The following is a 24,355-nucleotide window of genomic DNA, read 5'->3' as shown; positions in this document are numbered from 1 at the left end:
ATAGCAGGAAGGTTGATCTGTTAAAAACTGTAATTTCTTAGATTCCTTTATAGTATAAGACATTACTTTTAAGTTTGATAAATAAAATACTCTGAGATTATATGAATAAAATCAAGAAATGTATTAGACATTCTACAAATTTTAGTTTTTAAAATATGAAATATTTATAAATTTTATTCTCCATTGCAGATGCTGCTACACAAAGCTTCCAGCTCAGGCTATCCCTTGTTCTTTGGCTTGGGTGAGACCAGTAGAGGTAATGTTTGCTTGTTTTCCTCTTAATTAGCAGACATTTGAGGGCTTAACATGTTCCAAGAAAAGTGATACAAAATAAACTCTAGAACCAGCCTGCAAAGAAATCACTATATATGGTGTAGAAGATAGACACATTGACACAAACCATATTGTGTCAAATTTGCCATAATAGAGGTTTTTACCATATGAGGTAAAAAAGGAAGAGTGCTTGTGACTGTCCATAGTTGTCTGGGAGGGCCTGATAATAGTGTTGCAATCTAAGTGGAATTTTGGAGGGAGATTAGGTATATAAATGGACAAAGAGAAGGAAAGGCATTTTATGGGAAGAGAAAGTAGCATGAAACATCTCAAATTTGAGAAATTTTAAGTAGTTCTGTTTGGCTACAGATTATAGGATGAAGTGGGTGCGTGGCAAATAATGTCAAAGAAATAGGCAGGAACCTAATGTGGAGACCCACATTCAGAAGTCTGAACATTGACTAGGAAGCAACTACAGGGTGTAAATAGGAAACTACCAGAGTCAGATACATATTTTTCTTTTTTATTTTTATTTATTTTTTTATTTTTTTTATTTTTTTGCAGTTTTTGGCCCGGGCCGGGTTTGAACCCACCACCTCTGGTATATGGGGCCGGCGCCCTACTCCTTTGAGCCACAGGTGCCACCCCAGATATGTGTTTTAAAGAGAGTTCTCTAGTAATTTTATGGGCAAGGTTTCAAGTGGGATGGAGCAGGAGGCATTTTTAGTCACATAGATTCATGTGTTTATGTAGTTATCTTATGCACCTAACTTTATAATTTTCCTTCAGAACTCTTACTAACATATACCTACACATTTATTATACCATATTTGTCTTTTTAACCTAAACTACTTATCATTTGCTTACATATAGATTATAATTTTTAAAAAAATTTTTTTATCTGAAAACTATAGTAAACAAGACAGAAAAAAAAGTTACCTATAATTTCATCACTCAAACATACCCAGTTTAGAAATTTGGTATGTATTTCTTCCAGTTTATTTTATTGGATTATTGGTAGCAAGGGTTTTTTGTAGTAATCAGAATATATTATTGTGTATTCTACTTTTTCACTTAGCATTATAACATAAATACTTTCATCTTTTTAAAATTTCAAAATATTAAAGGAGTGCAGGGATAGCTTTTATAATGCTTTAGTCAGGACTATAAGTGTGCCCATCACTCAAATAGTGTTCATTGTACCTTTCAGATAGGTTTTAACCTCTCCCTCCCTGCTTCTTGATTTCCAACAATTTTTACTTCTTTCTGTACCCATATGTGCCCTATCATTTCCAATTTATTAGAGAGTATGTGTGGGTTTTTCTATTTTTGAGATACTTCACTTAGGATAATAGTCTCTAATTCCATCCAAATTGCTGCCAGAAACATTAATTAATTTATTTTTATGGCTGAGTAAGTACTCCACAGTGTGTATATATACCACATTTAGTTAACCCACTCATGCATTGATGAGCACTTGGGTTGATTTCACCACATCTTTGCAGTTGTGAATTGTGTGTTATAAACATTCAAGTACAGGTATCTTTTTGATAAAATGACTTTTTTTACTTTTGGCTAGATGCCCAGTAGTAGGATTGCTGAATCAAATGTTAAGTTTTTTGAGAACTCCCCATACTGTTTTCCATAGAGATTGTCTATTTGGTCTGTTAATTATTTCTTTGGCTGTGCAGAAGCTTTGTAATTTAATGAAGTCCCATTTATTTTGTTGTTGTTGCTGAAATTGCCTTTGAGATCTTAGTCATCAATTCTTTGCCTAAGCCAATATCTAGAAGTTTTTCCTACATTTTGTTCGAGGTTTTATGCCTTACATTTAAGTCAGCTATCCATCTTGAATTGATTTTTGCAAGTGGTGAGAAATAGGGATCCTCTTTCATTCTTCCGCTTATGGCTATCCAATTTTCCCAGAACCATTTATTGAATAGGGCTTCTTTTCTCCAGTGTATGTTGTTGCCTCCTTTAAAAGATAAGTAGTTGTAAGTAGATGGTTTTATATCTTGGTTCTCTTTTTTGTTACATTGGTCTATGTCTGTATTTCTGTATCACTACTGTGCTGTTTTGGTTACAGAAGCCCTGTATAGTTTGATATCTGGTAATGTGATGCTTCCAGATTTGTTATTCTTGTGTAAGATTACTTTGGCTATTTGCATGCTTTTTTAGGTCCAAAGTATAGAATTATTTTTTCTAGATCTGTGAAATATTGGTATTTTGATGGGGATTGTATTGAATCTGTAAATTACTTTGGACAGTAGGGATATTTTAACAATATTGATTCTACTGATCCATGAATATAGCCTATTTTTCCATTTTTTGTATCATCTGTAGTTTTTCCTAAGTATTTTATAATTCTCCGTAGATCTTTTTACCTCCTTGGTTAAGGCTATTCCTAGCTATTTTGTTTTCTTTGGAGCTATTGTGAATGGTATAGAGTCTTTGATTTGACTCTCAACTTGATTTATATACATTGATTTTGTAATCTGATCCTTTGCTGAATTTATCAAACAATTCCAGGAATCTCTTGGTGGATCTTTGGGATTGTCTAGATAATAAGATTATATTGTCAACAAAGAACAATAGTCTGGCCTCCTCTTTACTTATTTTTTAGCATCCTACAAAGATGGGGAGGATTCCCTCCTTCTCAATATTATGGAATAGTTTCTGCAATATGGGTACCAGCTCTTCTTTGTATGTCTGGTAGAATTTACTGTGAGTCCATTGGGTCCAGGGCTTTTTTTGTTGGAAGATTTATTATTACTATCTTGATCTCACTATTTGTTATTGGTCTGTTCAGGATTTCTGTTTCTTCCTGATTCAAGCTTGGGAGATTGTGTGTTTCTGGGAATTTGTTCATTTCCTCTGTTTTCTAGTTTATGTGTATAGAGATTTTCTTAGTATTCATGGGTGATGTTTTGTATTTCTGTGGTATCAGTTGTAATGTGTCCTCTTTCTTTTATGATTGAGCTTATTTGAGTCCTTATTCTTCAGTTCCTGGCTAATGTAGCAACTATTGATTTTATATTTTCAAGGAATCAACTTTTTGTTTCATTGATCCTTGGTGGTTTTTTAAAATTCTCTATTGTTTTTCGTTTAGTTTAGTTCTTCTCTGAATTTTTTTTTCTTCTGCTGGCATTGGGTTTGGTTTGCTTTTTCTGTTCTAGTTTCTTTTTTTTTTTTTTTGGCCGGGGCTAGGATTGAACCTGCCACCTCCAGCATATGGGACCGGTGCCCTACTCCTTGAGCCATAGGCGCCACCCATGTTCTAGTTTCTTGAGATGTGTGCCATTAGGTCGTTAATTTGTGATCTTTCTGTCTTTTTGATGGAGGCATTTAAGGCTATGAATTTTCCCTTATAACTGCTATGGCTGAATTCCATAGATTTGAATAACTTGTGTCCCCTTTGTTGTCCCTTTAAAGGAATCTTTTTATTTCTATCATTTCATTATTGACCAATAATCATTCAGCAGAAAATTGTTTCATTTTCCATGGTTTGTGTAGATTTGTGTGTTTCTCTTGGAATTGACTTCTATTTTTATTAATACTGTGGTCTGAGAATATACATTGTATGAGTTCAGATTTTATAAATTTTTTGAGACATATTCTGTGGCCTAATATATGACCCGTCTTGGAGACTGTTCCATGTGCTGATGAGAAGAATATAGATTCAGTAGTTTTGGGGTAGAATGTTCTAAATGTTCTTTAGGCCCATTTGTTCTAAAGCTTTATTGAATCCAGTGTTCATTTTCTGCTTCAATAATCTGGTCAGCTCAGTCATTGGGGTGATAAAATCCCCAGCAGTTATGGTCCTACTGTTTATCTCTTTTCTTAGGTCTGCTAGAATTTGCTTTGTGAATCTGGGAGCTCCATATTGGGAGCATGTATATTTAGGATTGTTAGTTTGAATTGCTCCCTTTACCATTATATGATGACCATCTTTTTCTTTACCATTGTTGGTTTAAAGTCAATTATACCTAATATGAGAATGGCTACTCCTGCTTTCTTTTGGTTTTCATTTGTGTGAAATGTTTGTTCCCATCTCTTTACCTTAAGTCTCTGTGAGTCCTTATTTGTTAGATGTGTTTCCTAGAGACAGAAAATACTTGGTTTGTATTTTTTCATCTGTTCAGCCAGCTTATGTCTCTAGAATTGGGCATTCAGACCAATAACAGGTGATAGAATTGTTATTTGCGATGCTGTTCTATTCATTATGTTGAGTAGGACCTTAGTGCTTTGTTTCCCCTCTTGTGGGAGCTGTGGTCTTTACCTATTGGATGATTTTACACTGGTAGATATCTGTTGTGCTGATGCATGTGTAATGCAGTGCTGGGTATTTGTGGCAGGGCAGGTCTGGTTGTGACAAATTCCCTCAGTGTTTGCTTGTCTGGAAAAGTCTTTATTTCTCATTCATACATGAAATTTACTTTTTCAGTATACAGAATTCTAGGCTGACAGTTTTTCTGTTTAAGAAGACTGAAAATAAGGCCCTAAACCCTTCTGGCTACTAGCGCCTCCTGTTGGGCACCCCCTGTCTACCCTCCAACCCACTGGTGCTTGCTGTGGTGGCACCAACACCACCAGGGTGGAGGCGGCAGGTCTGCCCTTCAGCTCTGCCCAAGCTGGCTGGGGGCCACCTGCCCTGTATCACCACCAGCAGTGTAAAAATGTTCCTTTCTCTCCATATCCACACCAGCATCTGCATTTGAAACTTTGTGATGTGGGCTGATCTCACTGGAGTTAGGTGATATCTCAGAGTGGTTTTTTTTGTTTGTTTGTTTTGTTTTTTATTAAATCATAGCCATGTACATTAATGCAATCATGGGGTATAATGTGCTGGTTTTATATACAATTTGAAATATTTTCATCAAATGGGTTAACATAGCCTTCACTGCATTTTCTTAGTTATTGTGTTAAGACATTTATATTCTACACCTAGTAAATTTCACATGTACTGTTGTAAGATACACCATAGGTGTGGTCCCACCAATCAGAGTGGTTTTGATTTGCATTTCTCCAGTGATTAGAGAAGATGAGCATTTTTCCATGTGTTCTTTGGCCATTCATCTGTCATCTGCAGAGAAGTTTCTCTTTTAAGTCTCTTGCCTGCTTATAAATGGGGTTGCTTGTTCTTGTTGATTAATTTGAGTTCTCTGTAGCTTCTAGTTAATAGCCTTTTGTCAGATTCTTAGTATGGAAATATCTTCTCTCATTCCAAAGGCTGTCTGTTTGCTTTAGTTGTGGTACCCTTAGCTGTGCAGAAGCTTTTTAGTGGTGTTAATTTTAGTGTTAAATTTAGTGGTTTAATTTTTGGTGGTGTTGGAATTGCCAGGCAGGTCTTCTTCATAAAATCTTTTCTGGGCCAAATGTTTTCCCCACACTCTCTTTTAGAATTTATATTGTTAAATCTTTTTCCAGCAAGAGTTAATTTTTGTCAATGATGAGAGGTGTGGGTTCAGTTTCAGTTTCCTACATGTGGCTAACCAGTTCTCCCAGCACAATTTATTAAATAGGGAGGGATTCTTTGCCCCAGTGTATGCTTTTGTTTGGTTTATCAAAGATCAGATGGCAATGTGTCACTGGGTTCATCTCTTAGATTCTCTCTTCTAGGTATTCTTCTTGTGTAATTAATGTTTTCATTTTTTTGCCCCTCAAAAAATTGACCATGTTTATGGTCCTGGTATAATATAACATTGACTTAGATTTATTTACACATTTCTCATTTATGTACACATTTTAATTTTAAATATATTTCTGAAAAATATATTTACTAATTGTAAAATTCTAGGTTAACAGTTAATATCTTTAGCACATCGAAAGTCTCATTACTGGCTTCTTGCTGTCAGTCTAATGGATGTTCCTTTAAGGGCTGTGTACTTTGTCTTGAGCTGGTTTTAAGATTGCTCATATTCTTTGGTTTTAGTATAATATATTTATGTATGTATTCTTTCTGTTTCTGCCTCTTTTTCTGGGAGCATAATTGAAAGTATATGAAACCTCAGTTTTTCTTCTGTGTCGTCTGACTTCGCCTCTGTATTTTACATCTGTCATTCCATGCTGCAATCTGGGTAATTTTTTCCAAATTATCTTACACTTTACCAGTTTACTTTTTAATTCTAATTTGCTAGTGAATTAACCTATGGTTTTTAATTTTAATTTTGGTTATTGTATTTTTGCTTTCTAAAACATGTTAGTTTGGCCAAATTAATTTTTATAGATTGCTGATTTCTGCAGAAGCTCTCAAACTACGCTGAGTTCTGTTTGGTTTGGTTGGATTTTTTCCCTTAAGCATAGTAAGTTTAGTTGTTTTATAATTTGTCTAGAAATCAAAATATCTAAAATTGAAGATTTGAGTTATGTTTTTTGTTTGTTCTTACTTTTGATTTATTGTTTCTTTGTTTGCTTATCTTTGCCTGTGTATTGCTTATGGTTTTTGAAAGGTTGTTTGTAAGAATGATTGAATAATACAGGCAGAAGTTGCTTATCTCCAGAGAAGATTTACATTTGCTTTTGCCAGGTCCCTAGGAATACCACCAGTCTTGGAACTATGTTAATGTAAATTAACTGTTTAAGGATTTATGGACCACCCTGGTGATGTGAAAATTGAGCTGCAAGTTCCTGTGAAAGCTAGTTTATTTCTTTTCCCTATTTCTCTGAGAGTGTACCCTCATAGGGACTCAGCTTAAAGAATAAAAATGCTTATCTAAACTCCTTACCATGGGTGGACCTTCTTTGATATCCACCCCCTTTGACTAGTTAGATCATCAAAACCAAAGTTCAAATTTGCCTGAATTAGCAGGTACCCTTAAGACAAAAGTAGTTCCAACTTTTCCTTCAATTTTGACCTGACAATATGTTACTAACTTGTCAGTTGTTTGCTTTTTGTATTTATTTAAAAAGCATTTTACCGGGCGGCGCCTGTGGCTCAGTGAGTTGGGCGCCGGCCCCATATGCCAAGGGTGGTGGGTTCAAACCCAGCCCTGGCCAAACTGCAACAAAAAAATAGCCGGGTGTTGTGGCGGGCGCCTGTAGTCCCAGCTGCTGGGAGGCTGAGGCAAGAAAATAGCGTAAGCCCAAGAGTTAGAGGTTGCTGTGAGCCGTGTGACGCCACGGCACTCTACCAAGGGCGGTACAGTGAGACTCTGTCTCTACAAAAAAAAAAAAAAAGCATTTTACCACAAATTAACAAAAAAAAAAAAAATAGCCAGGTACTGTGGCAGGTGTCCATAGTCCCAGCTACTTGGGAGGCTGAGGCAAGAGAATTGCTTAAGCCCAAGAGTTTTAGGTTGCTGTGAGCTGTGATGCCATAGCACTGTACTGAGGGCCATATAGTGAGACTCTGTCTCCAAAAAAAAAAAGCATTTTACCAGAAATTTTAGTTTTCTCTGGAGGGGTGGTGTAATAATCTAACTCACCATTTCTTAAAATGAAAGTTTCTCGGCCAGATGTGATGGCTCACACCTTTAATCCTGGCAGTCTGCTTGAGCTCAGGAGTTAGAGACCAGCCTAAGCAAAAGCGAAACCCCACTTCTACTAAAAATATAAAAACTGAAGCAAGATGATCACTTGAGCCCAAGAGTTGGAGGCTGCTGTAAGCTATGATGCCAAGGCACTCTACCCAGGGTGACAGCTTGAGACTCTGACTCAAAAAAAAAAAAAAGGAAAAGAAAATTTCTCATAAAAATGTAATATAATTACATTTTTCCATATTCACATTTTTTATCACTTTTTCATTGACTTTTCTCATCCTCGAATTATAAATATCCTTCTATGTATTATTATAGTACTGTTTTATTTTTCTACTTAACTCTCTAGAGAGTTCATTAGAATTCATTTTTGTATATGTTTACTGTAATTCATGTTTAATTCTATCACCTAAAATCTAATATCTTGATTATATTTCAGGAACACTGGACATGCAGAGCTATTTTTCAGTTCCAGAAGCTGTGTGGTTTGAAGCCATTGGTAGGGGTAGTGGATGAATATGTAGATGGAATCCTTAACATTTTTCTATGTGATACATCCTCAAACGAAGACATCTATTTCCATCATGTCTTGAGAACAGAGGGCCATGCAATTGTATGCCGAGAAAATGTCCCTTCTAAGGTAGAGCAATCTGGATGTTTTGGGTAATATATTTTGTTTTATCTCAGCATTTCAAGATGTGAGAATTTAATACAGAAGGTTATTAGGTTTATTCTTTAATCTTAAAGATATCCAGGAGATTCCTATCTTCTTAATGCACAGCACTCGTAATTTTCAGATGAACATAAAAAACTACATTTCGCTGATTGTCCTTTCAATGTGAATACTTGTGTTTTAAATAATTGAGTATTCTCTTACCCCAAAGTATTTAGTTTTATCTTACTCTAGAGAAGAACAATATTATTATTTGCAGTTAATGGTAGTGATACCTATATCACTGTTAATGTTGATAATTTTTATACCTATCATAAACTGTTAATATGGAGAAACTATTGGAAGATAATATACTTCCAAAGCATTTGAAAATTATGAAGTGCTAACCTTTTCACCATTTCTGTCTTGATCACATAAAGGTAAACCCTTTCTTCTTTGTTTTAATCCTAGGGTTTCAGAGAACTCAACCCTTTAGCTTTATACACTAAATCCAGTGGAGGGCCAGAGGATGTTGTCTTGACAGAACTGGGTTATCCTTCCCAGCAGCACTATTTTAATGAAGACCGAAAGATAAGTCCACAATCAAAAGAGAGTGAATTACATACCCTGGTAAGAGGTTTTTGCAAATAGTATGATTCTTTTTATTACTATAATCCTCATTTTGTAGATGAAGAAACTGAGGCTTTCAAACACAGGAAAGTTTGAAAAAATTGCACAGTGATCTTAAGAATTACCTTTTCTCATTATTTGACACTTTAAACCTTTCTTCAGTCATGCTTCCGCTTAAATCATTTCTCTCTTTTGCTAAATTCCATGGCTGCCTTTGTGTAGTTGTGATTCTCCCTATACTGAATCTGAATGCTATTTTTCTTCCCTCTGCACTACTCAGGTTCTTCAAGTGTTGTCATTTGTCACATTCTCTATAATCATTTGGCACCTTCCCCCTTACAGTAATAATGATAATATTATAATATTATTATGTATTACTTCAACCCATGGTCATAATAATTGAACTTGTACTACAAGGCAAATACTGTTAAAAAGCAGTATTAATATTAGCTAATTTAACCTTTCCAGCAATCTTACCAGGTTCTTTCTTTGATATCATCATTATATAGGTTGTACATCCCTAATCCAGAATTCCAAAATTCTCAGAAATCTAAAACTTTTTGAGTGCCGACATACACGATTGGAAAACTCCACACCTGACCTCAAGTGATGGGTTATAGCCAAAATATAGTCAAAACTTTGTTTCATACACAAAATTATTTAAAATATTATATAAAATTGCCTTAAAACCATATATATATATATATGGGAAACACCCCAAATGAAGTTATTTGAACCTTTCCCACCTCCAAGATATCTCATTATGTGTTTGCAGATACTCCAAAATCCAAAAAAATTCAAAATTCAAAATACTTCCAGTCCTAAGCATTTCGGATAAGGAATACTCAACCTCTGTAAAAGGCATCTGAAGCATGTAGTAAGAACTTAATGTTTCTTGAACAAAAAACAGTGTCCTCTGACATTATATTCCTCAGGATAACTGGTTCTGGCCTAACTATATAGGATGTATTTAATTTGAGAGCCAAAAATATTTTGTTTAATTGAACAAAATATTTTGAATAAAATACAAAAACATTCTGTTTAGTATGTTTTATATATTTGACTTAAAGAATCATCTCTATAATTTTATTTTAAAAGTAGATATTTACTAATTATTAGAAAAGATAAAAAGGAAAGGTCCTTTTGACTACTGGGAGATTAACCTGTCATGAAAAATATGTATGAATATTTTCTGCTGCATGTTGAAAACAATGTAAGGATTTTAGATTTCTAATGTTCAGATTAATGGAGCTGTGTGCTACTTTCTGAAGCCTGAATTTCTCCTAATTATTATTACTAGATTAGAACAATTATATTTCCTCATTCTCAGTGAACTGAATTCAGCCTTCAAAATTTTTAGAATATCCTGAAGACATCATTCTGTTGCTGTCTTCACATAATCATAGTTCAGTCCTGGAAATGAAGTAAGACCATCTTTTCTGTGAAAAGAACACTCTCCTATCCCACCACAGTCTATATTTAGACATAGTAAGATTCCCGTATCCTCTGTACACTCCTACCTCTGTACACTCAGTTCTCTGCTAATTCCTACTTAACAACTTTTAAGCGTCCTAACAGTTTGTGTTATCTCCTTCATTGCGTCTTCTCAGACGTCCTCTCTCCATCATATTTTGGTCATATACCTGTAATGACTCTATTCATAAGACTGTGTCTGATTGTCTTCCCAGTATTGTTTTTTAGTTCCTTTAGAGTATAAAAGATGCATTCATCTTTGTATCCACAGAGCTATCCTGTAGATATTTCATAATATATGTGCTCAATTAATGTTTGTTGCCTGAACTAGTTTAACAGAATGGTAAGACCTAGAGTTATAAAGCTATAAAATAATGTAGCATTTGTATGAATCATAGTGAAAAATTCCTCCTAAATTTATAGGCATATAGATTTTTAAAATAGTATTAATATTGAAAAAATCTTTCATATCTACTAGCAAGATATTAGTGAAGAGAAGTCTTTAAGTCACCCTAAATGTGAGTCAAAGGAGCCATTAAAGGATTCTGAATTTAGTTCTTTGAAAACCCATGAAAAGACCTGTGAAGAAGATCCAAAGTTATTCATTCCAGACCCAAAGGATCTGAAGGAAGAAAATGAGGTAGGAGAAGGAAAGATAGTTTCTTGAATATGTAATTAATATAGTTCATAAGCTAAGAGGACTGGAATAAAATAATTCTTTAAACCTCACTTATTTCAGTATTATAAATTCTCTTTTCAAAACCACCAAGATCAGGGTGGCGCCTGTGGCTCAAAGGAGTAGAGCGCCAGCCCCATATACTAGAGGTGGTGGGTTCAAACCTTGCCCTGGCCAAAAATTGCAAAAAAAAAAAAAAAAACCCACTAAGTTCAAAATTGTAGCAAATAGCCTTGATCACAAAAGAGGCATTGTCTGGCTTTCATAGGCTGGTTACTATCCCGTGATTTAGTCAGTTTTTTAAAATTATGCTATGCTTAGAAACTAGTATTGAGAAACAGTGTTAGGAAAAACCCATTAGGAAAGTTTTTAACTTTCTGGAAGATGTATTTTTATTTTGATGAAATGGTTATGTATACATACCCCAGAGTCCCTTTCGCCTACATTTCTTCTATTTCCCAGAGCAACTGTCTTCATCTCTTTTAGCTGCTGCTCTTGGAATTTACCACTATTTATTTCATTAATAACGTGCTTACATTATTTCCTTATTTTTCAGTTTTATTATCTATGTATTTCCCATTATGAAGATGAGGGTTAATTCTTTCAACCCTTCATCCCCAGCACATACTAATCATGTCCTCTCTGTCCCCTCCCCTACCATCTCACTAATACAGTATGTCATTCTAATTAGTATCTAATTCTATTAGATTGCTACTCAGTATTTACATTATTGTGATTACGTAAATGTGATTCATGGCTTAGCCAAATAATATGCCATGACACATTTTTCTTTCCTGTGTAATTTTTCTTTGGTGTTACTATTTATTTCTTTTAAAATCTTTTTAAATTAACATAGTAAAATTGATTTTGTACGGTGTATCAATTTTAATACATGTGTAGATTTCTGTAACCAATACCACAATCATGGTGCAGAACAACTCTATCACCTGAAATAACTCCTTTATGCTACTCCTAGTATACACATAATCACAGTCTCCCCATATCCCTAACCCCTAGCAACCATTGATCTGTTTTCTGTTACTCTGGTTTTACTTTTCAGAACTGTTCTATAAGTGGACTCCAGGTCACGATGTGTGACACACCTCTTGGGGGATGGGACACAATTATAAGGGGGACTTTATCTAACAAATGCAAGCAGTATAACCTTGTTATACACTCTTTGTACCCCCAGTGAATCCTCACAATAAAAAAATAAAATTTGCAGTCAAACCTAAAAAATAAATAAAAATAAAATTATAAAAGACTTAACTGAAAAAAAAATACAAGTAGACTCAGACATAATGTTATCTTTGAGACTGCCTTCTTTCTTTTTTTTTTTTTTGAGACAGAGTTTCATTCTGTCACCCTCCGTAGAGTGCAGTGACAGTGACATCACAGCTCACAGCAACCTCCAGCTCTTGGGCTTAGCCAATTCTCTTTGCCTTAGCCTCCCAGTAGCTAGGACCACAGGTGCCCGCCACAATGCCCGGCTATTTTTTGTTGAAGTTTGGCTGGGGCTGGGTTTGAACCCACCATCCTCAGTATATGGGGCCGGCACCCTACTCACTGAGCCACAGGTGCTGCCCCATGAGACTGGCTTCTTTCATTGAGCATAATTCTGTACCTTTGAGATTCATCCAAGTTGTTTATGTATCACTAGTTCATTTTGATTGCTAAATAGTATTTTATGGTATGGATATTCCACAGTTTGTATATCCATTCACCAGTACCATGCTCCATGTTTAAGGTATTTTAGGTTATGTGACTTTACATATAAATTTTGGATTAAATTTGTCTCTGTCCACAAAATACCTTGCTGGGATTTTGATAGAAATTTCATTAAATTATTTGATAAATATATGAGAGAGATATTTATTATGGTGTCTTCTAATGTATGGACATTTATATTTCTTCTCTTATTTAGGTCTTTTACCTCAGCATTTAAAAATTTTCATTATATAGGTTCTGCACATGTTTTGTCGAGTGTATACCTAATGTTTTTTATTTGGTGTGTTTGTAAAAGGTGTTTTTAAAATCAGCTTCTGCATGTTCATTGCTTGTATATAGAAATGCAATATATTTGGGAGGGAGGGGGTGTCCCTATCTTATATATTGTGATCTTGCTCACTTAGATTATTTTTGTAGATTCCTTGCAGTTTCTACATAATCATATCATCTACAAATATGGTCAGTTTTATTTCTTCCTTTCTGATCCACATGCCTTTTATTTCTGTTTTTTGTTTTATTGCAGTTGGCTAGAACTTTTAGCACTATGTTAAACAGGAATGGTATGACTTATGTCTTACATTGGGAGAAAAGTGTTAAGTATAATGTTAGTTTTAAGTTTTGTGTAGATGTTATTAAATTGAAGTAATTCCCCTCTATTACTATTTTTTTGGGAATTTTCTCATAGATGTTTATTTTGACAAATACTTTTTCATCAGTTGATATTATTTGTCTTTGGATCATTCATATGGTAGATTACATTGATTGAGTTTTGAATTTTATTTATATATATATATTTTTTTTTTTTTTTTTTTTTTTTGAGATAGAGCCTCAGGCTGTCACCCTGGGTAGAATGCCGTGGCATCACAGCTCACAGCAACCTCCAACTCCTGGTCTTAAGCGATTCTCTTGCCTCAGCCTCCAGGTGCCAGCCACACAGCCTGGCTATTTTTTGGTTATAATTGTCATTGTTGTTTTGGCAGGCCTGGGCTTGATTCAAACCCACGAACTTTGGTATATGTGGCTGGCTCCTTAGCCACTTGAGCTACAAGCGCCAAGCCTATTTATATATTTTTTTGAGACAGAGTCTTACTATTTTGCCCTCGGTAGAGTGCTATGGCGTCATAGCTCACAGTAACCTCAAACTCTTGAGCTCTTGCCTCAGCCTCCCACGTAGCTGGGACTACAGGCGCCCGTCACAGCACCCGGCTATTTTTTGGTTGCAGTTGTCATTATTGTTTAGCAGGCCCAGGCTGAGCTCAAACCCAACAGCCTCAGTGTATGTGGCTGGCGCCCTACTCACTGAGCTATGGTCACCAAGCCTATTTATTTATTTTTTTGAGGCAGAGTCTCACTATGATGCCCTCAGTAGAGTGCCTTGGCGTCACAGCTCACAGCAACCTTAAACTCTTGGGCTCAAGTGATCCTTTTGCCTCAGCCTCCAAAGTAGCTGGGACTACAGGTGCCTGCCACAATGCCTAGATATTTTTAGAGATAGGGGCTTGCTCTTGGCTCAGGCTGGTCTCAAACTCTGAGCTCAGGCAGTCTACCTGCTTTGGCCCCCCAGAGTGCTGTGATTATAGGTGTGAGCCACTGCGCCTGGCCTGTTTTTTCTTTGTATATTTTGAAGCTACATTATTAGTTTGTATCCATTTAGGATTATTATCTTTTCTTGGTAAATTGCCCTTTTATCATTATGAAATGTTTTTCTTTATCTGCAGTTATTTTTGTTCACTGAAGCCTACCTTTTTCCACTGAAGCCTTTATTATCTGATATCAATATAGCCATTCCAGCTCTTTTAAAGTATTTACATGGTATATCTTTTTCCATCATTTTAGTTCTAGTCTACTTATATGATTATATGTGAAGTAAGTTTCTTGAAATAGCATATGGTTTGGTTATTTTATAATCCATCCTGACAATCTGAATTTTTCTTATTGTGTTTAGACTATTTACATTTACTATGATTACTGATATTTTGATTTTAGATCTACCATTTTATTTTATTATTCTATATGTTCCCCTTATTTTCATTCTTTTGCTTCCCATTTCCTGCCTTCTTTTAGGTTGAGCATTTTTTAGTATTCCATTTAATTTACCTACTGTATTTTTTAATTATATCTATTTGTATAGCTTTTTTAGTGATTGCTCTAGGAATTACAATATACGTTCATAACTTTTTACAGTGACCTAATCAATATTTTACCACTTTGAATGGAATATAGGTATCTTACCATCATAAGCATTCTTTTACCCCTTTCTGCCTTCTTTATCCTTTCCTTGTCTTGTGTATTATATCTACTTACATTGAAAATATATAGTGGGTTATTTTGGGTTTTTTTGTTTGCTTTTGCTTTTTACCTTCAGACACATTTTTAAAAATCCAAAAAGAGATATTTATCATTTCTATTGCTCTTTCTTTCTCTGATGTTCTGAGATTCCTTTTGATACCATCATCTTTCCTTCCGAAGAACTTTCTTTAGCAGTTCATTTAGCACAGGTCTGATGACAATGAATTCTCTTATTCTTCATTGAAAATGTATTTGTTTTCTTCATTATTAAGGAATATGTTTGGATGCAGTAATCTGGTTGCCAGTTCTTTTCTTTCAGTACTTTGACAATTTCATTTCACTTAATGTCTTGTGGTTCAAAAATCTATAGTTATTGACATTGTTATTCCTCTATATACTATGTATAATCTGTTGTTATTCTCTGGCTACATTCAAGATATTCTATTTGTCTTTAGCTTTCAGCAGGTCAATTATAACTTGTCTAGACATGGATTTCTTTGGGTTTATCCTGTTTGGGTTTTGTTAAACTTCTTGAACCTGTAGGTTTACTTTTTTTTTTTTTCTTGTAGAGACAGAGTCTCACTGTACCGCCCTCGGGTAGAGTGCCATGACTTCACACGGCTCACAGCAACCTCTAACTCTTGGGTTTACGCGATTCTCTTGCCTCAGCCTCCCAAGCAGCTGGGACTACAGGCACCCGCCACAACACCCGGTTATTTTTTTTTGTTGTTGCAATTTGGCTGGGGCTGGGTTTGAACCCGCCACCATCAGCATATGGGGCCGGCGCCCTACTCACTGAGCCACAGGCACCGCCCTGAACCTGTAGGTTTATAACTTTCACTGTGTCATAGGTTTTTCAGCCATATTCCCTTTTTTTCTTTTGCGGTTTTTGTCCAGGGCTCGGTTTGAACCCACCACCTCTGGCATATGGGGCCAGCGCCTTACTCTGTTGAGCCACAAGCACCACCACCCCTTTTTTTTTTCAGACAGAGTCTCACATTGTTGCCCTCAGTAGAGTACTATGGTGTCATAGCTCACAGCAACCTCAAACTCTTGGGCTTAAGCAATTGTCTTGCCTCAGCCTCCCAAGCAGCTAGGTGCCCACCACAACACCCGGCTATTTTTTGTTGCAGTTGCCATTGTTGTTTTTAGTAGGCCCAAGCTAGGTTTGAACCTGCCAGCCTACGTGTATGTGGCTGGCACCGTAACCAGTGTGCTATGGGCACCAAGCCTTCAGCCATATTTCTTGAAATTTTTTTTGTACTGCATTCTTTGTGTTCTCCTTCTGAGACACCAATGACACAAATGTTAAATCTTTTGGTATTGTAACTACAAGTCCCTGAGATTCTGATTTGTTTTTTTTGTTTGTTTGTTTGTTTGCTTGGTTTGGAGGTTTTTTTCCAATCATTTATTCTTCATGATTTAGATTACATAATTTCTTTTTTTTTTTTTTTTTGTAGAGACAGAGTCTCACTTTATGGCCCTCGGTAGAGTGCCGTGGCCTCACACAGCTCACAGCAACCTCCAACTCCTGGGCTTAAGCGATTCTCTTGCCTCAGCCTCCCGAGTAGCTGGGACTACAGGCGCCCGCCACAACGCCCGGCTATTTTTTGGTTGCAGTTTGTCCGGGGCCGGGTTTGAACCCACCACCCTCGGTATATGGGACCGGCATCCTACCGACTGAGCCACAGGCGCCGCCCTAGATTACATAATTTCTATGGGTCAGTTTTCAAGTTCATGCACTCTTTTAATTTCCATTTTGCTATTGAAAAGAGGATTGGGAATCTGGCTGTTCAGCATAAAAACCTTCACTTAATTTTTTTAAAATATTTTTTTTATAGTTTGCTCAACCCTTAATTTTTCCCTCCAGAATATCCCTCTGGTCCTTCCAGAAGACTTCTGGTTGTCTTGCAAGTAGAAGGAAGTGTAGTTGCCTGAGTCTTTGGAACAGGGAAGGATATCTGGAGATCTAATTCCTATTCACACAAGACTTTCAACCAATGTTCTGGTTTTCATTTCCATTTTACTTTCTCACTTCCAAAAATCTTGTAGTAATAATTTCTGAGTTTTCAAGATACCTATGGCATAAATTTGGGTTGCCTCTCAGTTTTTCACAGTACTAGCTCTGTATTGTACTTTTTCAGGGCTGCTTAATCAGTTGTCACTTGTCTGCTTTCCTGTATTCAGAATTTTAATGCTGCTTTCTCCTCTTCTGTACTTTTTGTCTATGGAGTATAATACCTTAAATCTCTTTATTTTTATTTTGGTGACATTTCAGGAGGGAAAGAGTAATAAATTGTGTATTTAAACTGCCAACTGTACCTGGAGTCAGGAAAAATTCTAAACCTAAATTATAAAACATGTTTGTTTATATAGGAACTGTAAATTATAGTTTTCCTCTGTGTTCTCATATATCCTAGGATGATATCCCCACTGGAATGCCATGCCTGGAGTCGGTGACCATAGGTGATGATATTTGGGATGAGAACTGGTTACCTCTGCAGGCTAAGATGGGAGATGGAGATAATGCTGCTTCCCATCTGTTTACCTCAAGGCTTGGTGGAAAGAAACCGTGTCCATCATGTGAAGAAATACCACAGAAGGTTAGAACCTTAGAAAATAGAAAGCAAATCACTGTTGACCAAAGGAAATTTAAATTTAATTGTTCAGGCCTCAAGAAAACTATACATTCTAGAATTCAAAAGGATTTATCAGGGCATAATTAAAAAGAAATGATTGTTTTTGATGATGGTGGTAAATAGAGGGACAGAGGATTCAGCAGAGGGGAATAAACCATGGGCTTATTTTACATATCTGCCTTTTCAATGATTTTTGTTTTGTCATTGCCCTCTAGTGAAGACCTTAGGATCTGTAAATAAACTAAAACTATTTTCCCTTATTTATTTTTGTTGCATTAGCCTTATAACATAACCTCTGGATTTATGCAGTCAGAATATTTGCTAATGTCGGGCCTAACTATGTATGTTTAAAATTTATTTTCCACTGGTCATAAGAAAGAAAAAATAACCTGAAATTAAGTGGCTCCTTAGTATTTGTGTTGTTTAAATACTATGTGATTATGAAAATAATCTAGCCATGAAAAAAGCATTAAAGAAAATACTACAGGGCGGTGCCTGTGGCTCAGTTGGTAAGGTGCCGGCCCCATATACCGAGGGTGGCGGGTTCAAACCTGGCCCCGGCCAAACTGCAACCAAAAAATAGCCGGGCGTTGTGGCAGGCGCCTGTAGTCCCAGCTGCTCGGGAGGCTGAGGCAAGAGAATCGCTTCAGCCCAGGAGTTGGAGGTTGCTGTGAGCTGTGTGAGGCCACAGCACTCTACAGAGGGCCATAAAGTGAGACTCTGTCTCTACAAAAAAAAAAAATTAAAAAAAAAGAAAATACTACAAACAGAATTGTATTTATTTTTGAGATTCATGTGTTTAAAGGAATTCAAAATATTGGGTATGGACTAATAAAGCAAGGAGAAAAATCACACTTATATAGGAAGTTAATACCTTTTCTTATTTATATGCCTTACCTTCTTGCCTTTATCTTACCTACATTATCCTCTTCTAGAGCATATGGCTCTATATTTCAAATCACTTGACATAGTCTTTTTTCTTTTTGTAGGATTGGTGTTTTTCTACATCCGGAGATACATGGGATGATTCATGGCAGCCTTCAGGTCCTGTGAGTGGAATGAAAGTAGAAATTCAAAAACCAGAAGGACTGAGTTCTCAGGAGAACAATGCTGGTGCAACCAGGATTCAAAAGGTAAATATGTAATGAATATTATTGTGACAGGTTTGGGTGAGAAAATACATTTCATTTTTAGAAAGTAAAATTGTGGTTAATAACTCAACTCTTAGCAGTTGATAGAATACATATTTGTTAAATGTATGTTGACCTTAAAATTATTTCAATTAATAGTTTTTCATCTCTTCAAAAGGAAATCTTGAGCCTAGAATTAAAATGATTAAATCTCTATGTTAGGAAAAGAAAAAGTTGTCAAAATACTATTCGGTTCTATTTTCCTCTAGCCATAAATTTTGAGCACAATTTCTGTCCTGTAATCCAGACCACTTTTTTTTCAGTGCTTGAGGAGAAAGCAGTAACCTTGGCACAAAATCCTTTTGTTTCATGTTTCTCAAATACAGTGAGCCTATTTAAGTTGACCACCCAAGGGACTCTAACAAGCTGGTCAACCTATGGAGGTGGTCGCATAAGGAACTAGACCTGTGCTGATTCATAGATGTGCTTTACTTTCTGTACAGCTCTCATTAAAGAGTATTGGGGTCTCTCCCATGGAGTATAATGGGAAGACTTTTGAACTCTGCTTGTTTGTTTATGGGGTGCCCCGAGCTGTTCTCATTGGGGAGGGGACTCCCATCTGCTTGGTGATGTATTTTGTATCTTTTGTTTGTATCCTTGGAGTCGCAGCTCGCCTCAGCAGGGTTGATGTGCATTCTTCAACCTTCTCTCTTGGCGCAGCTCTCATCTGCCAGGTTACTTGCTAAGTTTCTGTCCTTTAACTCTCCTTCTGGATGGGAGCCTCTGTGGAAAGCTGGCTTCAGTCAGCCACCTTGTCTCTGCCCCCTAATTTCCTTCTTTATCTCTTCCTTGACTCAACTGTCATTCAGCATAAGGTTGTTTAATTTCCATGCCTTTGTGTGGGGATGAAAATATTTGTCAGAGTTGAGTTCCACCTTTATTGCCTTGTGGTCTGAGATACACGGTACAATTTCAGTTGTTTTAATTGAGGTTTGATTTGTGTCCTAGGATGTGATCTATTTTGGAGTATGTTCCATAGCCTTAAGAGAATTAGAGAAAAGTAACAGAGATCAGCCCTGTTCAAGCTGACCTAGGAGTCAAACACTAAGAGATAAGGTGACACTGGAATGATGACACCTAGGTTCTATACAGCAAAGCAATGTATACTAATTTCTAATCCTTTCACCACCGTGGAAGTTGGAATTTGATCAAAAGTTTCTGAGTGAGTTTACTTTTGTGGTAGAGGACTGGTCATTATGGAGGATAGGTCTGAGAATATCCTGAAGAGCTAGTTTGGTTATTTCAGATTTCTTCAACATGTGAATGTCATTATTGTATTTAATTTCTCCATTATAAATGAAACTCGGTTTAGCTGGATACAGGATCCTGGGTTGAAAGTTATTTTGTTTCGGAGATTAAAAGTCAATGACCACCCTCTTCTAGCTTGAAAGGTTTCAGCAGAGAGATCTGCGGTCATTCTAATATTCTTCCCCTTGTAGGTTATGGTTTTCTTACGTCTGGCTGCTTGCAGAATTTTCTCCTTCATTTTAAATTTGGCAAAGTTAATTATAATGTGTCTAGGAGATGTTTTATTCGTATTGAGTTGTGCTGGAGTTCTGAAACTGCTATCTGAATTTCAGAATCTCTTGGCATGTCTGGAAACTTCTCCTTCATTATCTCATGAAGTAGGGCATCTGTGCCTTTCAAAGCTACCTCGTCTCCTTCAGGAATTCCTATAAGGCAAATATTAGTTTTTTTTCTAATTATCCCAGAACTCTCTGAGAGAATGATCTGTTTTTGCTCTCCACTACTCTTCCTCTTTGAGCATTTGGGAGCATTCAAAAGCTTTGTCTTCAATGTCAGAAATCCTTTCTTCTGCTTGCTCCACTCTGTTACTGAAGGATTCTACTGTATTTCTCAGATTTTTGCAGGCTGCAAGTTCTTGTCTCAATGTGTCAAAATCTTTGGTGATTTTGTTTTTGAATTCATTGAATTCTTGAGACAACTTTTGAAATGCTCCTGAATTTCTAATTCCAACTTTACCTTTATTCTATTAATCTTATTTGCAATCTAAATTCTGAATTAGATTTCTGACATCTCAGCCATCTGTTTATGAATGGGATCTTCCGTTGTGTTCACCATGTCATTCCTTGGGGGAGTTGATATACTCTAGTTATTCACGTTATTGGGGTTTTTCCTCTGATTCTTCCCCATGATTATTTTACACCATTTGGCTAGATGAGCAGATAAGGTGAAGTTGGGTTGGGGGCTCCTGGAGTAGTGATTAACCAGCTCTTTGCCCAGGAGCTAGGACTGGTGTCTGTACCTTTTCCCCTAGAGCTTTGCAAAGGACCCGTATAGTGCTATGACCTGAGACACTGGGGACCTGCTTGGTGTGTTGGGGCTAAGTGGCTCTGTCTTTTTTTCAGCTGGTCTCTGTCCTACCCTAATGAATCAGTTACTCTGGGTTGAAGTCTCAGCTGTAGAGAAATACCAGCAATTAAGTCACCCCACCCACCATGGGCAACAACTGGAAAAGGAAAATCAAACCTTCCTACAACCACACACCCAGGGTACCACTTTAGATAGACCTCAGGTGATTGGTCCAGTTCAAGAGGTCCAAATCAATTGTCCCAGTCAGCACCAGACTCAGATAGGAGAGTTCAAAATGTCTCCGGCAACTAGATAGTAGGGGTCTGCTGGCAGCTCAGGTATGACTTGCTCCGGTGCTCCATGAGGTCAGAAGGACCCACCCAGCAATGAATTAGTCTGGGAAGGTTGCTGCCTCATTCACCACCTTGCACCTCTGTCACACCCAGTGACTGGTAACGCCGCAGGGCTGTGACCCAGTTCCCTCCAAAGAGCAGATGCTCTAGGGGTTTGTGCCTGCCTGAGCCACAGGGAGATCTGTGTGTGCTCATCCAGGCCACCACTCTCTGCCACTATCCGGCAAGGGGAGCTGGGGCCTGACAACCTCAGGTGCTTAATGGAGGCTGGAGCGGTTCACTCATTTCCAGCCCAACCCTGATAGATGTTGCTAATACTTATATTTTGGCAGAATTTGCTTCTGTGCCAGCTATATTCCCCTGCAGACCAGGTGCTATTTGAGTTCACAGAAACTGCAACTCAGCCCTAGTCTGTGCCGCTGCCTGGAGCTGGCGTGTCTGGCTCCGTTGCACTCTGTGTTGGGGTGGGCATGGTTAGAGCTCATATTCAGCTCTCAGTTTCTGCCTCTCCCCGTCTGCTTTTGTCTCAGCTATGATGCGAGGGTGGTGGGGGAGGGTGGCGGGTGCTTCTTTGACTCACTAAAGCAGTCCTTCTGGCTCAGGCCTGCCCTGGGAGTATGCCATCTCTGCATCCGCTAGTCTCCACCCCCGCCACACTCAGCCCAGGCAAGTACCGCCTGGGGCATACCCTTTACTCACGGGGCCTGTGTTTCTGTCCCAGATCTGTTCTGCCAGTGGCTGCCACTGAAGAAGATGCCTGGCTTCCTCTGGTTGCCCAGATAGGCAGGAAGTGTCCTTCCAAAATATCCCCAGGGGTGTGAGCACTTTTATTCCCACTGCTGCCGCTGCTACTCTGTGCCATGGGGCACCGCCTCTCCTTCTCCCGTATGGTTCCCTCAGTTCACCATCTTCTCCTTACTCCCATGCCTCAGAATCAGCACAGACCAGCAACAGCCCACGCCTTGTCCACACCTCTCGAGAAAATGCCCAAGAATCTGGACTCCATGGGGGACAGGCTTCCAAACCTTGGGGTGAGAGTGGAGGGGACTGCTGGGAGTTCAGAAGTGCAGGTATAGAATATATACAGTTTTATACAGTTTTATGCCTGGCAGGAGAGTGCCATGGCACACTGGTAGGTCCTCTTTGGGGAAGGAGTTCTGGTTTTTAGAAGGTCTCTCCTGTGGGATAAAATAGGAGGGGATCTGAACTCTTCTCACTTGTTTGTATGTAGAAAGTATACTGCAAGCCGTTCTCACGGAGGAGGGGATTCCCGTCCACTTGGTGTTGGATTTCGTACCTATTGTTTGTTTCATTGAAGTCGCAGCTCACTTCAGCAGGGTTAATGTGCGTTCTTCAACCTCTCTTGGCTCAGCTCCAAACTATCAGCTTACTTGCTAAACTTCTGTCCTTTAACTCTCCTTCTGGACAGGTGCCTCACTGGAAAGCTGGCTCCAGTCGGCCATCTTGCCTCCACCCCCCAAGAGAGCCTTTTAACAAAATAATTACTTTCTTCTACCTAGAGAAAAAATAAGCAAGTTTTTCTTTTTGACCAGGGTGTTTACATATGACATATGTTTAAACAGTGAGTATTCATTTACATTAAACCACCTGTTACATTTATCCTTCCTGTTACTGTGTGCTTCTATCCTGGATAATTTTCCTTCAACCTGAAGATTATTATTATTATTATTGTTTTTAATAATATTTTTAATAATATTTTAATAATAATTATTTAATAATTATTTTTAATAATATTATTTTAATAATATTGTTTTTAATAATATTTATTATTATTTGTTGGTCTACTGACAACATATTTTCTCAGATTTTTTTTTTTTTTTTGGTCTTTATTTCATCTGTCTTTTCAATAGATTTTTCCTCCTGAGTGTGGGATTTTAGGCAGGCACTTTTTGCTTTCATCTCTTTGAAGATGTCATTCTGTTATGTTCTGGCTTGTGCTATATAATGCTAGCTGTCAGTTATCTGGTATATGGGGCTAATGCCCCACTCCTTTGAGCCACGGGTGCTGCCCTGGTAGTGTCTTTTTTTCTAGCTTTTTTAGACTTTTCTGTCCTTAGCTGTCATCTCTTTGATTATACACATTATATATCTAGATGTGATTTCCTTTGGGTTTATCCTGCTTTGGTTCACTGAGGTTATTGAATCAGAAAGTTGATGCCCTTTATCAGTTTTGGAAAATTCTGGCCCATTTATCTCAACAAAATATTTCTTCTGATTGGTTCTCTCTCTTCTTTCCTACTGACATTCTAGTTTTAAGAAGATAAAACTTTTTACTCAGTCCCACATGCCTGTTGAACCCTGTTATCTTGTTTACATTCCCTTTTGTTGTTGTTGTCCTTGCAGCGTTCAGTTTAAAGATTTTTCTCTTGATTCTTCTTCTTGTACACTAATCCTGTCTTCTAGGGGACCCAATTTGCTGGATTTCAGGAATATTATTTTTCACTTCTAGAGTATCTATTTGATTCTTTTTTATAAATTCCAGTTGTCCGTTCAAATTCTTAATATTTTCATCTGTTTATCATTTCCTCTACTTTCTTGACAAGTTGTTTTCAGGTAACTCCAAAAATGTTTGAATCACCTTTAGGTCTGTTCTTATTCTCTTTTATTTTCCCCTCTATTTGTTCCTGGTTTGGTCAGGATGTT

General features: G+C 37.2%; 1 protein-coding gene across 2 annotated transcripts in view; it reads left to right on the top strand.

Moving 5' to 3' along the window:
* TDRD5 (tudor domain containing 5) overlaps positions 1-24,355 on the top strand; it is an 86,052-nt gene that overhangs the window by 49,002 nt on the left and 12,695 nt on the right. Inside the window, exons 10-15 of one of the 2 annotated variants that reach the window (XM_053604425.1) lie at positions 190-256; positions 8,188-8,388; positions 8,872-9,030; positions 10,982-11,143; positions 17,617-17,799; positions 18,825-18,968. In XM_053604425.1, coding sequence (XP_053460400.1) covers positions 190-256; positions 8,188-8,388; positions 8,872-9,030; positions 10,982-11,143; positions 17,617-17,799; positions 18,825-18,968 — 916 coding nt within the window. The remainder of the gene's footprint in view (positions 1-189; positions 257-8,187; positions 8,389-8,871; positions 9,031-10,981; positions 11,144-17,616; positions 17,800-18,824; positions 18,969-24,355) is intronic. The other variant, XM_053604426.1, reaches the window with a different exon arrangement.

This window comes from Nycticebus coucang, chromosome 10, assembly GCF_027406575.1.
Source record: "Nycticebus coucang isolate mNycCou1 chromosome 10, mNycCou1.pri, whole genome shotgun sequence".
Taxonomy (NCBI): Eukaryota; Metazoa; Chordata; class Mammalia; order Primates; family Lorisidae; genus Nycticebus; species Nycticebus coucang.
The sequence above is the reverse complement of the archived record's forward strand: the minus strand, read 5'-3'. Positions and strand labels throughout refer to the sequence as shown.